Source organism: Oenanthe melanoleuca, chromosome 5, assembly GCF_029582105.1.
Source record: "Oenanthe melanoleuca isolate GR-GAL-2019-014 chromosome 5, OMel1.0, whole genome shotgun sequence".
In the NCBI taxonomy this organism is placed as follows: Eukaryota; Metazoa; Chordata; class Aves; order Passeriformes; family Muscicapidae; genus Oenanthe; species Oenanthe melanoleuca.
Window position 1 is genome coordinate 15,978,767 of NC_079339.1, and position 15,796 is coordinate 15,994,562.

Consider the following 15,796-nt stretch of genomic DNA (forward strand, 5'->3'; position numbering starts at 1 on the left):
CCCCGTTTCTGCTGCAGGGATTCTGCCTAAGTCTTCAATTGTGCCATGTGTGCTGAACGTTACATCTCAGTGGGAACCATAGCTTTGATCTTGGCCAAGAGCAGGAGAAGCCAAAAGGCAGAATTGCCCACCCATGCTTTTCCAGCACGGAGCAAAGCACACCCTGCCCTGGGTGCAGCCTGAATGCAGCCCACACTGTCTTGCCCAGAAAGTCCTCAGGTTTACTTCAGCCCCTTGTTTACTGCACCATCTCTGCAGAACTCCACGCACATGACAATATGGTAATTCACTCTTCATTAAATCTCTCCATTGATGCAAAGAACATCAAATTGTTCATTACATGTCCCCTTAAATAGTAGAGTGCTGGGCACTGACCCCCAGGATTGTTTTCATGGACCTGGTCCTTCTCCAAGTAATTCTGCTTAAGGCTTTACCAAAAGCCCATTAACACAAGGACCTGCCCAAGGAGAGGGAAAATGAGACCCCTCGTTTATGGAGATGACTTGCTCATCTGGTTGGCTCAGCAATTTGTTCATTTGGGAACCTATTTTTATTCACCATGAATGACTAAGCACATCGTTTTGGGGGCTGATGGCTTTTCCTTTTTCCGCTCCTTCTTGGATTTATTTATTTTTAGGTTTCTTTGGGAGGGAAGAGAAGCAGAGTGCAGGATGAAAGCTCAGAGAACAGGAGACAGAGATCAAGGGAGAGTGGGAAGATTTGATTTACCCCTGCAAGTCTCAGGCTGCCTTACTGCTTATGGAACTTAGCAATCCATTGAGGAATTTTATAGGGTTAATAGGAAAGGAGCGTTCAGGAGGCTGAGGACCTTTTCTTTCAGAAATAAATTAAATTTTTTTAAAAAAGCAGGGTCAGGTTCTGCTAATGGTTTTCTGAAAAGCTTGAGTAGGATTTGAGATGGAAGATTTTCTCACAGGTCTTATAGCACTTGATTATGCTACACCCCACATGTCTCTAACGTGATTACAGGAGCATTGCTTTGGGCAGAAAGCATCCTTCTGTTCTGTTCGTCCCGTGCTTAGCACAAGGAGAAGCCAGCCTTGATGCCACAGTAATGCAGGAGATTATTCATACTCACCCCACCTTTTATTTGAAAGGAAAGTAGTCCTTGGCCATATGGTTGAGGGCATGCATGCATGACCTTTGAAGATCCCTTGAAAAATAGAGAAGAATTAAAATAATGCAGAATATTGAGGGGTTTTATTCCTTCCATTTTTTATGTCAGTTCCCTGGGGTAAAGGTCACATGAATGGTTTTTGAACCAGTGATGCTGCATGTATACCACTGTGATCCATGTAATAAACCTCTCACCGCTCACACTTAACATCGAGGAAGATGATGAATCACTAACCCAAAGGCCAAAAAGTGCTCTGCAAACTGTAGGGATGACCTGGTACCTGGAGAAGAGGAAAAGCAGCTATTCAACCTCCCTGACCTTTCAGTCCTATTCATACCAGGGAATTCGTACCAGTGACTGTCTCTGCTGAGCTCACATTCCCCTACATCACTCTGCTGCCTCCTCTTGCCTGCTCCAAACCTCCTCTGACCTTTTTCTCTGCTTACCCTCCATCCTTGCCTGACATTAAGAAGAGGAGCAGCCTTACCCACACAACTTTCCCCAGACAAATGAACAGCAGGCTCATCATAGTTCCAGTCTGCATCCATGGAGTTTCATTGTTTCTCCTGAGCCTGCAGAGAGGATACTCTGCACAGCTGAGTTGGTCCAAGCCCTCCAGAAAAGCTGACGACAGCTGGCCGTGGCTCTGCCTCTCCTGCAAACCTCTTAATCCCACAGGAGCATCGCTCTCACCCTAGCACTGCCTCTGTTTCTTAGCAGCTTCTTGGAGACCTGGGTCTCATCACAGGCAGCTGTAGCACTAATAAAACCTTCTTTACTTTGGCAGGACCCAACGCCACTCCAGCAGCAATAAATCCAAACCAGAGGGCAATTCGTCCTTTCTTAACCAATGCAGGCACCTTCAGAAGGATTAAACTGGTCTCATGGAAACTGGACTTCCTCCAGCCTCAGAGACCTGTGAATGTGCAAGAAGTTCCCCCACATCACACCAATGCACAGGGATGAACACAGGGTGGGTGCCCCTGCACTGGAGCCAAACCTGCCTGTGAAGAGCTGAGCGAATTACCATCCTTATTTCTTAGCTCAGCACTTTGTGGGTAGGCTTAAGGCTTTTCCAGAGGATTTCCCTTCCCTTGCAGTTTCTGCTCACACGAACTTTTGTTCTACCCACCCTGTTTCCAGTACTCTGGGAATTTCTCTGCTACCGTTCCCCAGCGCCACAGCTGAACTGCCTGCTGCAACAAGGCCAGCTGCGCCAGGCTGTGTCTCTGTGGGGTGACACAGCGTGTCCTTGTGTCCTCACCCTCCCTGTGCCATGGCTGCATCCTCCTGAATGACCTGTATGCTGTCCCTGCACGGCACCAGCTGCTCTCCATCATCATGTCCCTGGGGAGATGCTACTGCAGCACCCTAGAGCTGGGATTCCGTGCAGCTTTCAGAGTGTCAGCAATGGGAGGCAGCAAGCACATCCCTGATCCTGGGCACAGCCAAACCCTCCCGGGCTTGACCAGCCTTTGTGACATCCCCAGCCGCCTCCCCTAAAGCAGCCACATGCAGCATCCTGCTGCCGGGGTGCTCCCACCCCAGCCTGCATTGGGATTTGCTCCATGCCAGCAGGATCTATTACCTCACACACAGGATTCACCCCCTCACGATCACAGCCCATTTTTCCCCAAAACATTGCATCACCACCTCCTCCCCTGGTTAATTCCGGTTGTCCCCACGCACTCCTGCCACACTTGTTTTAGTTTTTCACCCAGGTCTATAGCGGTGAACCTGCAAACAGGGCTGCAGCGGGTCCCCGCTACCAAGGGTGGGTGACAGAGGGGAGAACAGGGCCGAGCATCCCCTTCTGATGCTGGGGGAAGCCGCTCGGCCGGGACCCAGGAGATGCCCTTCTCCAGCGGGGCGCTACCAGGATGCTCCAAGCAGGAGGTGACGTCCCAGTGGGGGGGACACGAGAAGGGCTGGGACACAGAGGAGCTCTCCTGCGTGAATGAAGCATGTTCGGGGGGAGAGAGGGGGCTGCAGGTTGACCTTCCCATTCCCGAACGCCCTCCCTGCCCATCCCTAGTCCATGGGTGCCCCCCTCCCCGCCCTCCCCTCCTCCTTCAACTCCAGCGCCGAGGAAGCCGAGCCGGAGGCAGTGCTGAGCCGGATATGCAGCGACTCCCCGCATCCCTCCTTGTGAGTATCCCTCGCTCCTCCTGATGCCTTCGGAGGAGAGCGATGGACGGACGGATGGGCAGACAGAGGTGGACTAGTCTCTCCTATCTGGGAGGGGAACTTCTTCTTATATCCCCTTCCCCATTCTCTGTCTTCACCCCCTCTTCCCCTCCTCCTCTTCCTCCACCTCCCCAACCACGATATCCTAAAAAAAAAAAAAAAAAAAAGATGGGGGGAGGGAGGTATAGGAAACCTGCTGGCAGGTGGAAGGAACCGGGAAATGGAATCACATCTGGAATCCCGCAAAGACTAGGAGTCAGGGAAAAAAAAAAAATCCCCCCCAAAACACCCACCCCTCTAAGGAAGGAGGGAGGGAGGGAGGACGGAGGGGCGGGCTGCTCTGCCGCACCGGGGGACCCGCTCCGCCCGAGCCGAGCCACCAGCTCCCATCCCGGCATGGGACAGAAGGGAGAAGGCCCCGACAGACCGACAGACAGCCAGGAGGGCGGGGAGGCTGCGGGGGGCTGCAGCGCGGCCGGCTGGCAACTCCCTCGCAGCCCCCGGCGCCTCCCAAGTGTTTCTTTCTGCTTTTATTTGTCTCCTTTTACAAAAAAGAAAGAAAGAAAAAAGCTGATTTCCCCAGTGGCGATGGAAGGCGGGTCCCGCAGGCCAGCGGGGGGAGGCCGTGCCGGGGGAGGGATGGAGGGATGGAGGGATGGAGGGATGGAGGGATGGAGGGATGCTGCCGCCCTGCCCGCGCTCTGTCCCCGCCCGGGGCCGGCGGCAGCTCCGCGCCGAGGCGGCCGCGCCGTGCTCCCCGGGTGTAGCGGTGCTCCCTCCTCCCTCTCTGCCTCCACTCCCTCACTCCTCTCCCTGCTCTCTCCTCGGTCTCCCGGTCCCTCTCTGTCTCTCCTGCCTTCCCCCCACGTCTCCCTTTCTCTGCTCCTTCCCCCCTGTCTCTTCTCCCCCTGACCCCTGCCTTTCCATCCCCTCACCCCCACTTCTCACGGGGGGGCTTTTCGCTGTGCCAGGGCAGAGCGCGGTGACGCCGCGGCAGCCACCACGGAGAGGACACAGGACCCCCCCCTGGGCCCGCCATGCCCCTTTGAGGGGGTGGCCTGGACCCCCCGGCCCCCGCAGGGCGCCCCGCAGGGCTGCTTCGCCTGCATCGCCAAGCCCCCGGCTCTCCGGCAAGCTTCGCCCGTCCTGTCTCCCTCTTCTGCCGTCTATCTCATGGAGAGCAAGAGCTGCAAAGGGGACAGCCTGCGCCCGGCGGTCCCGTGCAAGCACTCCGTGGAGAAGAAGACCATGACCAACCCCACCACCGTCATCGAAATCTACCCTGACACCACCGAGGTGAACGACTACTATCTCTGGTCCATCTTCAACTTTGTATACCTCAACTTCTGCTGCCTCGGCTTCATCGCCTTGGCCTATTCGTTGAAAGTGAGTACTGAGTGCGAGCCTCGGGTCTGGGGTGACCAGGCAGGGGGGAGGTGTTTGATGTGAAACACATCTTTGCACCCACATGAGAGGCTGCAGACAATGGGGATGGGGATGGGAAGAGCTGAGGAGCCTGGGATGTTACTTCAGGTGGGGAAGAGGCGCTTTCACTTGAGCAAGTGCCCTCAGAGGCTCCTCTGTACCGCGGCAGCAGGGTGACAGGCAGGCTGCACAGGGCTGCTTTGGCTCGTGCTGCACCTGCAGGCACGCAGGCACTAGGTCCCTTATTTGGGATCCTGGCTGCTAGAGATCATCAGGATAGGACACAGCAGCATTGGATGGTCAGGCTGGAACAGTAAGAAGCGGCCAGCCAGGATCAACCATCAGCTGGCAAGTTGCAGGGGGTAAGAAGCTTGCAAAGTGCAGGGCAACCCTGCCTGTTTCTCTCTTGCCATCTCCGTAATTAAAACACCAGAGCTCGTGGCCAGTTTCCCCCACCCCATGCCCTATAAATCCCAAAAGATGCCCTGGAGACCTGCCAGGACCATGGGAATAGTGAGAAGGTGGCAGAGAGTGCAGGGGGCTTCCCACAGTCGGGCTGTGGGGATATAGAGCTTGTTGTTGGAGAGGCTGATGGCATGGAGCACAGCCCATGATGGGAATGGGACCAGGTTATTATTTCTGATAGCTGCAGGGGAGAGCAGCCCGGCAGGGATGGTGCCTGGCAAACAGGCAGCCCCTTGGCAGCTGCCAGGAGAGAGGGGCCTGGGCTGCCCTCCCCTTCCCTGCCTGCCAGATGCAAAACTAACTGAATGGATGTGCAGAGAGCCCGGGGCGGCTGGGTGGCCCAGAGAGGAGCTGGCTGATTTGTTTTGGCAGGCAGCATTTAGAGAAGGCCAGGGTGCAGACGGGCTTCGTCACAGAAGCAGATCAATTAACCCCATTCAGCTCCTGTGAGCTGGACTGTGAGCACCCAGCACTGCAAGGAGGCTGCTCCCAACACTGTCAGGGTTGTCATCAGAAAGGCTCAGGGACAAATCTGCAGCCCTATGTCCTGGGCTCATCCAGCACTGGCCTTGTGGTGCCTGCCTCAGTTTCTCATTCCCCAAGATGGGAGGGGAACTCTCATCCATTGCCTGTGCAGGAGGCTCTGCTGCTGCCTGGATGAGGCACTTAATAACTTAAATCACCCTGGGGCGAAGCATCACCACAAGTAAAGGGCAAATCCAGTCAGCAGCAGGCTAGTATGAGTGGGGGGAGCAAGTCCCTTATCACCCCCCACACCTTGATCCAGCAATGGAAGAAAAAACTGGCTTCCTCCTTATTTTTTCAGCCTTTCCTTCTCTGTATCTGCCTTTAACAATTGACATCTTTCCCATGGAAGAGGCTACCATGAGTATCTGGGTCCATGTGGCTCCTTGCTGCTGCAGCAGTGAGGGCAGGACAGCCTGAGAACAGGGCTGACCCATCCCTTGGTGACAGGATAGAGTAATCTGCCACCTGCAAAGTTTTTAGAGGCTGGACCCTTCACTATCCTTACATGGGGTGGAAGGAAGGACAAAGCCCAGAAGTAACCCAGGGCCTTGTGCCAGAACAGAGGAGTGGGCTTGGCATCTGTCTGCAAAGATCTAGAGGACAGAAACTCAAGCATGAAAAAAGAGGCAGTGTGAGGGTGGGCAAATGGGCAAATTTGCTCCAAATCAAAGAAAAGAGCATATAAGATGGCTGTCAAAAACCAGCCTTGGCTTTTGGACTGAGAAGGCGGTAGCTGGTGGGATGTAACCGTGGTACCCAAACAGAGGTAAGGCTGAGTGGGTAGAAATAACTCTGCTCCGGATTTGGAGCTCCCCAGTGGCTGTGACTCTGTGGCAGGGGGAAAATAGAAACAAAATGTCCCTCAGAGGCAGAGGACAGAGCTAGCAAGTGGCTGAAGGGATGCTGAGTGCTCTCATGAGCTGCTGTTGGCGTGGATGCTGAGAGGCAGTGCAGATGCTGGGGCAGTAGCAGGTCTGTCCTGGGTGCACTGGGATGTTCAGAAAGGCAGTTGTGTTCCTTACCCACAGCTACTGCACCTAGCTAGGCTGGGTGTTAGGGGTATTTCTCCAGAAGCATGTTTTCTTTTTTACCGTCAAGAATGTTTTTCCCAGAAGTTCAGAGAAAACAGGAGCAAGAAATGCCCTGAGGATAGATATCCCTTTAAACAGACTTCTCTTGTTCCTCTGCAATTAAATGTAAGAACATTTGAGCAGTAGGCACTCTAAGTCCAGCCTTTCTAGGACTGTGCTCTGAAGGGACTGACTAAGGTGCTGTAGGAAGGAGAAGAGTGAGGCTGCACCTGCCTCTCCCTGAGCCTCTTCTGGGACCCCTGACAGCAGAGCCCTCAGCCAGTGGAACACAGGTTACCATCAGTGCACTGATGCCATTAAGTGGCTCCTGGGTTACAGCTTTTACATTTCCTTTAAATAACTGAAACGTCTAGCAACTTCAGGAATTATCGTTTTCATTATCAGAAATAGCATTTTCAATTCCCTGTCATAAAGGTCATCTGCTTCTGACAGATTCATACTGTTAATAAAGCAGTATCTCCTTTGTAACCCAAGTGCATGAGCTGTTCCAGTATATATCTTAGCACACCCTAGCATTTCCTCTGGTTTCAGCAGCTTAGTGCCCACAGTGGAACACAGATATATCCTTGGTACACTTGAATATTACTGTGAAGCTGTCTCATGCCCTATTTTATTGGTTTCAGCCACATCTGGGAAAACGGGCATGTCTGCCTGGCCTTTTGCATGCTGGCTACAGCCTTCTAGATTTCTTTCTGCAGGGAAATGCTATTTCATGGTGACAACCATTTGCTAAAAAAAGTCAAAAACCCCTACTCCAGCACCAAAGAATTTGTGAAGAAAGAAACATATGAAGTGAGGTGAGGGCAGAAACTGTGACATACAAGGCAGGTTCTGTGTGACAGACGTCACAGCCAAGCACTCTGAACAGGAGTGTGGCAGCACACATCATCTTTATTTACCCCATAGCAGGCCAGATCCTCGGCAAGCACAGCTTGCTGGGCTGCAGCAGGGTCACACAACTCACAGATCCCTCCAGGGGTCATTTCTATCATCTCAGGCTTCTCAAGGTCAGCCTCCCAGAGTGCAAGCAAGGCGCTCACATCTAATCATGTGTGCTGGATGCTGGGGGTGAAGAGATCAGCAGCAGGCCCAGGGATGTTAGAAACCCTAAAGTAACACCATCCCAGCACAGATAAAAGTATCACTCCAACAGCAATGCTTTGGATTCAGTTGGTTTTGATCAGAAGCAAATGTTGTGGTCTGATATTCAGCAGCTCCCTCCCTTCCCCTTTCCCAGCTCCAAGTGGTAATGAATGATGCATCAGTGCCTGGTGGCAGGAGATCTCACTTCAGTTGTTCAGAGGTTTGTCTCTGGAGACTGCCAGGGTGAGCCAAGTCCTTCTCTGTACCCATTGTGCCATGAGGCTGGAGATCAGAGAGATCAGAGGAGCTGGGATCTGAGATGAGCCGCAGTGTGGATGCCCGGCTGTGGCTCTATTGAGATGAAGGTGCCAAGGAGTCTTGCTGGCTTTTTAAGCCTCACCAGCAGCCCACAGCATTGCTTGAAGAGTTTTCTTGCCCCTTGAGGTCATGGAAATATGCCAAGCTCTCTTGCCCTCTCTCTGCCCAGCCCTTAGCACACAGCTGTGGGCACGACTGTTTGCCTTCCCCTCTTGCCACTTGTTGATCTTCCTTGTTTTGAGTGGAAGCAGCCCAGCACAGATCCACAGCTATTTATTAACCCTGAGCAGCTGCCGCACCCAGCCTCTCAGGCAGGCTCTCATCCTGCTTTTCAGAAGGAGCAGTGGTTTATAGATGTGGGTGAAATGCAGGGGTGACAGTCCCATGACGCCAGTGCCAGTGTGGTGGAGGCACGTGGGCTGGAGAGCTCTTGAGAAATTCACAGAGCAAATAAATCCAAGGATCGCCTCCAGAGCTCCTTCTGGGACATGGAGCACTGCACAGAAATGGGTTTACTGACAGCCAGCTGTGGCCTTCCAGGCTGCCTTAAAAACAGCCTCATTAGACTCATTATCAACAAACCATTTGTCTCCTTCTGCAAGCTGAGGCAGCACTTTTTACTAGAGCAGCAAGTTTGCTGCACCCAAAAATGAGAGGGGCTGAGCCTCAGGGCAGAGAGAGGGGAGGTGACTGCTGGGGAGGGAGTGGGGTGGTGGGAGCCAAGGGGAGCACTTGGAGAGGAAGCAGAAGGCAAAACCCCAAGGAAATGAAGGGCAGAGGATGGTGAGGATGGAGATGGTAGGAGAGAAAGAACCCTTGGGCACTGGCATGCTGGAGGTGTGGGAGGCACAGTGAGATGGAGATATTGGTGAGCAGCAGGGAGGAGACAAGCAAGAAGGGATGGATGGAAAGGCCACACCACCTTTTGCTGGTGGGAAAGGAGGGGAGAAAGGTTTGCATGTTAGAGCACAAAAGCTGGCTGTTTTTCGTGTAAGGACAGGCATGGAAGAAGAAAGAAATTGTGTAACTTGCCAGGCTGGATCAGAGGTGAGCTCTGCCTTGTCCAGGGGAGATCTCCAAAGATGCCACCACAGAGTGCTTGGAGGTGCCCAGGGAAACCCCAGTCAGCAGATGTAATTATCCTGACACTCCAGTCATCTCAGGGCAAAGCAGAGCCCAAAATCCCCATCTAGTTTTAGGCAAGGTGAGAAGGGTCAAAGGGATGATGAGAAGAGCCTGTGATAAGAAAACACCACACCTGGGTCTGGGGTGGGGGTTCAGCCTTGTGACCTTGGGGGACCTGTCCCTCACCATGCTTCATCTCTCTGGCTATGGAAGGAATCAGCTTCCAGGGCTCCCAGAAGCACCAGCTGCCAGCACATTATGATGATGGTGGCCACAGGAGCATGAAAATAGGAAAAGCTGAAGATGGGCTGTAAGAAAGACACCAGCATCTCCTTAAGGACAAAGCAGGGAAGGAGCTGAAACACTTACCTGCTCTCCAGGAGAGCTCCTCCAGAGCCTGCCTCAGTTGGCACAGCACGACATTAAAGGGAGACATCTGGAAGCATCTGGGAGTGCAGGGCCATGCAGGAGGAGACCAGACTGTCCTGGAGAGATGTGGGAAGCTGTGTGAGTGGTGTGTAAGGAGAAACTCCTTCTCATTGCACTTTTAGTCCACAAGGGCCCTTGCACTTGTCTGGTACTTAGAGGCTCCATTTCAGTATAAATGATTATGGGCAACCAGGGATGATTTTCGTGAGGGTGACCACTGAAGCCCTAGGGTTTGGCAGGAGTGTGTGGGTGGAACCAGCTGGAGGTGCAGGAAGAGGAGGGAGCTGGCTGCCCTTTGGTAGGAGTCAAAGGCAGCCATTGTTTGCACCCAAACAACAGGAAAGAGAAGAGATGGAAGGGACAAAAAAAAAAGGATCTGTGGGAAACGGCGTCATTGGGGAGAGGGCAGTCCCAGACTCCCTCACCACAGGTGTTCATAGCAGCAGCATGACAGGAGCAGGGCCAAAGGGAGAGCCCTGGGAAAGTCAAGGAGAGGCAAGTGTGAACTGGTGTCAGGTGGGAGATGCTGCTGGGAGCACTGGAGAAGGCTGAGCATGCAAATTAGGGTTGTAGGGCGCCCCAGGGGCGGGAGGAGCAGGAGGTGGGGAGTAGGAGGGAGCCCCTGGGGACAAGAGGAGCTGGCCCCACAGAGGTGAAGCGGCGTGGCTGCGGGAGGGTTGCAGGGCTGGGTGCGCTGGCCCTGCCTGTGTCTGCCCGGCAAACACTGCCAGCGAGCGGCAGCTTGCCTGCGGCACGGAGCTGGGCTACGGCGCAGGAAGGGGCAAAAGGCGTTTGCTCCCTCTCGGTTTTGCCTGAGGCAGCCCCACCGCTGGGAAGAGGAAAGTGTGTGAGAGCTTCAAAGAGTCTGCTGGGAGCAGCAAGCAGGATTTCTGGCCCGGACCCAGCCCCTCTGGGCCTTCTCACCAGTGCGTGAGGAGGTGCCAAATGCCTGGTGCTGCTGAGCCCAGGGGTTTTTGGGAGGATGTTGAACTTACAGAATAATTTCAAATGTGAGTCATCCTGGACATTCAGCTGACACATAAAGGCATGTGGGCTCCCGGCTTGATGCCTTCCCAGAGATCATCTCCTGTGCTGGGAGCTCCAGCCCAGTGTGCCCCAAAGACACGTGCAGTTTGTGACTGTCCCCTCTCTGTGATCCCAGAAGGATGCTGAGCTGAGCACTCCACAGCAGGGCAATGAGTAGATGGCCCCAGCTCCAGGCTCCAATGAGCAGGGCACATCAGAGGCCAAGGATATTGCACAGTTCGATTTAATACAAGTATGAAAAATATGTTCATCCTTGCCTGTGTGCCTGCCAGCAGCAGATCCTGTGGGTCTCGTGCCAGCAGCAGTTTACCTACCCAGATTTCAGAAGATCAGGGCTTGCTTGTGCATAGAGGTCCTCATTGGTGTAGTGGAGAGGAGGAATGTTGCTTGAGGGTCTGAAATGCAGTTTTGGAGGACTCATGAACCAGCACGACTCAGTGGGAGCAAGGGCTGCAGTAACCCTTCCCCATGTACAGCAGAACACGTTCAGGACAGCCCTGGGGGTAAGCACTGCAGGAGGAAGAGAAAAAAGTCTGTAAGATGTGGTCTGAATCTGTTGCAGTGTCTTTTTGGAAAGCTCCTGATCGATAAAAGCCTTTTAATATTCCTCAGTCTGACTCTGGGGCTGGTTTTTGCAGCTTGCCACCCTCATCTGGTGTCCAGCCAGCAGTGCCCTGCGGGGCTGTCACTGCCGGCAGCAGGGCAGGCAAAGGGCTCACAGCCCCACTCCCCACAGCCCCACCCAGCAGCAGGCAGTGGGGCAGGCCTGCACACCCTGGGCACCCTGCTTGGATATGGGAAATGGATGAGGTGTCCTGGTGCTTGTGTTCATCCCTGTGGCTCCAGCTGCCCGAGTCTGCCGAGTGCTGGCTGAGGGGGCAGCCTGGGGACAGGGGCATATCCCTGCTAGGAAGCAGTGGAGTCTGACCCCTCCTCTGCTGGGATCCAGCTGCAGAGCTGCTGCTGGGGGACAGTGCCATCAGCTGCCTGCCTGGCTGTGCTGTCACTGCCTGGCTGTGCCATCCACTGCCTCGCAGTGCCATCTCTGCCTGCTCACAGCATCATTGCCTGGCTGTGCCATCTGCTGCCTTGCCTTACAGTGCCGTGCTGCCTGGCTCTGCCTTCTGCTGCCTGGCAGTGCCATCCACTGCCTGGTAATGCCATTGCTGCCTGGCAGTGTCATCTGCTGCCTTGCAGTGCCATCTGCTGCCTGCTCATGCTGTCGCTGGTACATCGGGAATGCCCGCTAGTGGCATTGCTGCCTGGCTGTGCCATGCACTGCCTGGTGACAGGCCAGTGACAGGGACATGCACCATCATCACCCACTGCAGAGCAGTCCCAAGGAAAGCCCATAAAAGTCCCAGCCCGCAGGATAATGAAGGGAGCAGCCTGTGCTGTCAGAATAGAAAAGTGCCTGTGGCAGAGATGCTACACAATCCGCATAAGACCTGCAAAAGGAAAGGATCTCATTAACCCGGGGCTGCTTAATATGCTGGAGGCTGGTGTGCAGCCCTGGAGCTGCAGTAGGATGCTGTGCCAGGTTTCACCCGCCCGGGCCCTCGGTGCAGACCGAGGCAGGGATGCACACCTCAGCTGCAGCCAGCCTTCTCCTTGTGGCTGGTGAGCCAAAGCCTGGTGCTGCAGGGCCAGGGTGCTGTGACATGGTGGGAAGTGTGCTTTAGTGCCTGTGTGCCTGGGGTGCACAATGGCACCTCAGCTCCTTTGTGCAGGCTCCAAGTGACACTGCCCCACTCCGGGGAGCGTGGGGCCCTGGTTTGCCTGGTTGATAACAGCAATGGGTCACTCTTTCAGGTCTTCTCTGCTTCCAAGGATTTCCCACAGGTATTACAAGCTCAGCCCATAGCAGAGACAGGGTGCAAACCTCATCCCAGGGTGTTTTATAGCACCCCAGGTGCTCAAAGAGAGGCCCAGCCCAGCCATCACAGGTAACCACGTACAGGTGCACTGGGTTTTGTGGCTGTTGCCTGAAACAAGTTATGTTCTTTCATACATATTGCAATCACTTTATCTAATTATATTTTTCTCTCAGGTCCGGGATAAGAAACTCCTCAATGACTTAAATGGAGCAGTTGAAGATGCCAAGACAGCCCGGCTTTTTAACATCACCAGCTCAGCCCTTGCCACCTTCTGTATCATCCTGATCTTCATCTTCCTGCGATACCCTCTCACTGACTACTGAGTGAGGCCAACAGCAGCCAAAATGCCTCTACGCCAGAAGTGTCTGCAGTTTCTTGTAGCAAGGACACACAAAACAAACCAACCACTACACCTTGATTGCCAAAAAAAAAAAAAAAAAAAAAAGTCAACTAAATACATAAATAAAAGTTAAATTAGTCTATCAGCCCAGCTGAGCATACCCTTCTTGCCCTGAAATGGTATGTTAACAGCTGAAGGAAAGGGTCACACTCTTACACATGTACAGGAAGGAAAACAGACCAAGAAATACTTGTTTTATGGCCAGCAAGCTGTGTGAAAAGAGCATGCAAAGCCCAGAGCTATGCACACTTAGTGGCAGACAGCTGATCTCTAGGGAGCAGTGGGGTCCTGTGGAGCTGGAGACACATGCAGTGATTGATGGGGATCATGGCAGGGCTGGCTCACAACATATCAGGTGTGTTCAGACCACCCCACCACCCCCAGCTTGTGGGGGTTTCTTTTCCTTTTTTTTCTCTTGAATTTCATCCACTGGTTCAAACAACTCCCAACCCCTGGAGAGCTGAAGGTGTTAGGAAGTTTATGCTGGGGAGCCCCAAAGCCTCCAGAGAAACCCCAAAGTGTTAAAGGGCAGGTTTCTCCTTGGGATCTCCCAGCAGTGCTGAGAAGGAAAGCACCTTCTGGAGAACTCGCCTAAGCCACCTACGTGGAGTGCTACTGTATTTCTGTAAACAGTCAATAAAAAGATACCTCTGATCTGTGATGCTGCTGGGGTAATTCCTTCCTTAGCAGGGCTGGGCTCCTGGCCCCTATGGGCTGGCAAGAGAAAATGCTAATGTCACCAGCAGCTGCTGGGGAGAGATTTAAAGCAGGAGTGAGGGATGCTGCTGCAGGTCGGGGCCGCATGCAGCCGTGAAGGGAGCGCAGACCCAGATTTAAGAGCAGAGACCTCGGTGACTCCGTGATGGAAGATCTATGGCAAGCAGGCAAAGGCAGCCAAGCAGGCAGGGCCCCCCTCCCCTACCAGGACCAACGCTGAAGAGAGAAATAAATGGCTGCAGTCTGAACCTGCTGCTACTGCAGCACTTCCCAGGGTCATTATGAAGAGCCAGGTTTCGGAGGCGATGTGTATTTGCCACTGAAACAGGCAGGAGCTCAGAGCCCTGCCCGGGAGCTGCCTGCAGCTGCCTGTCGTGCTGCAAATCAACCCACCCTGACTTGAAAATACCCATTAATGAATGACAAGACCAGCACTAAAATACAGCCTATCAGCCCCTCTGACCCTTCATCTCATATGCCAGAGCTGCCTCATATTTTCCCAGCTGTAAGATGACCTCATGCAAGGGGCACCAATCTCTGCAGACCAGCCATGGAGCTGAGAGAAGGCATCAGGATCCACCTTCACATCCACCCTGAAAGCAGAGGTGAAGCAAGAGATGGGGAATGCAGACAGGCTGTCATGGGACACATCATCATCTGCTGAGTGCCTGGTTAAATCAGCAGGTTGTCTCTGGGCTGTGCTCAGTGAGGGGTGTGCCATAGTGAGATGTGGGAACAGATCATGAAGATGCATCCCTGAAAGCATCATGAGATGTCATCTCCTTCCTGTTCAGGTCTCCACACCTACATCCTGTCCCGAGCTTCATTTATCAGGGGAGCTATGGGCAGAAAGACCTGCAGTCCTCCCTGCTTCCCACTGGAGAGCATTTCCACACCAGACCAGATCAGGGGTCTGTTTACAGCGAAGTTTTGATTGGCAGTGCAATGCATGATGCCCTGAAAGCATCTCAGCCATGAACAGCTCTATGGTGATTCATTCAGAGGTCAATACTCTTCCTCTCTTGGTTACTTCTTGCTCTCTTCCCTGAAGCAAGACCTGAGGGGTCATGGCCATCCTAACATATGTAGGGGCTATAGCCAGTTCTCATCCCAGGCTGAGGAAGGAGGTGCCTGACACAAAGAGGGTACAGCCACATGGCTCATATTGCAGCCACCCTGAAATGGCAAATTATATCCCACTGGGACAGTGCTACTTTAGGCAAGACCCAGAGCACTCATCCCAGGATCCTCCAAGGTTAGGAGAGGCACAGAGATGAAGCTTTCCCTTCCCCTGTACCCACACCAAGCTCACGTTGGGTGTGACTGAGGCCTTGGCTTGGAATCCTTCCCCATCACACCTCTCAACCTTTTCAGCTCAAACACAAGCACAGCTGGATGGGCTCAGGGGATAACTCAGAAGGGTCACCCTGTGTGTAGTGCCAGGGGCCCAAGCTGCAGGTCCCTGTGGGACCAATGGCATCTCTTGCAATAATGACTGCATTCCTTTCTATGAGCTGGACTGATGTCAGCAAGTGCTTTTGCTCAGAGACCACCCCAACTCTAGGAAATCCTGCAGGGACAATGCCACCATCCCCATCTCCTGTGCTACACAGGAGAGGGCTGCTCTGCTTGGCATGCAGGCATGGGGCTGCTCAGATAAAGGCAGAGCTGACACAAAACTGGAAGTGACCCAAAGCCAGCCTTTTCTACATCTAACAAGTGTGACAAATGAGTTATCATCATCCCTTCCCCTGATGGACCATCTTATCTGCAGGAAAATGAATGCTGGTTTAATGAACCAGGGGAAATATTGAACTGACTCGGCAGCATTTTTTGCATGTATAACCCATTGGGGATGCAGAGGGAGGGTTATTATTAGTAACCATAATATTTATTGTTTGTAACCCACCTTGTAGGAGGTAAAATTGCTGCAGCAGACCTGCCATGGACAAGAACAGGGTAGCAA

At 53.4% G+C, this 15,796-nt stretch overlaps 1 protein-coding gene across 1 annotated transcript; it reads left to right on the top strand.

The window, feature by feature from the left end:
* The first annotated feature begins 773 nt into the window (after positions 1 to 773).
* On the top strand, positions 774 to 13,773 carry IFITM10 (interferon induced transmembrane protein 10). The gene is made up of 3 exons (XM_056492989.1): positions 774 to 3,286; positions 4,297 to 4,711; positions 12,887 to 13,773. The coding sequence occupies exons 1-3, from the start codon at positions 3,177 to 3,179 to the stop codon at positions 13,034 to 13,036; spliced, it is 675 nt and encodes a 224-aa protein (XP_056348964.1). The 5' UTR covers positions 774 to 3,176; the 3' UTR covers positions 13,037 to 13,773.
* The last annotated feature ends 2,023 nt before the right edge of the window (positions 13,774 to 15,796 follow it).

Bases quoted from the DNA above. Each gene is read 5' to 3' on its own strand.
- IFITM10 (XM_056492989.1), top strand. From the start codon at position 3,177: ATGGGTGCCCCCCTCCCCGCCCTCCCCTCCTCCTTCAACTCCAGCGCC. The intron at 3,287-4,296 runs GTGAGTATCCCT...TCGCTGTGCCAG, and splicing joins GACTCCCCGCATCCCTCCTT to GGCAGAGCGCGGTGACGCCG. The intron at 4,712-12,886 runs GTGAGTACTGAG...TTTTTCTCTCAG, and splicing joins CCTTGGCCTATTCGTTGAAA to GTCCGGGATAAGAAACTCCT.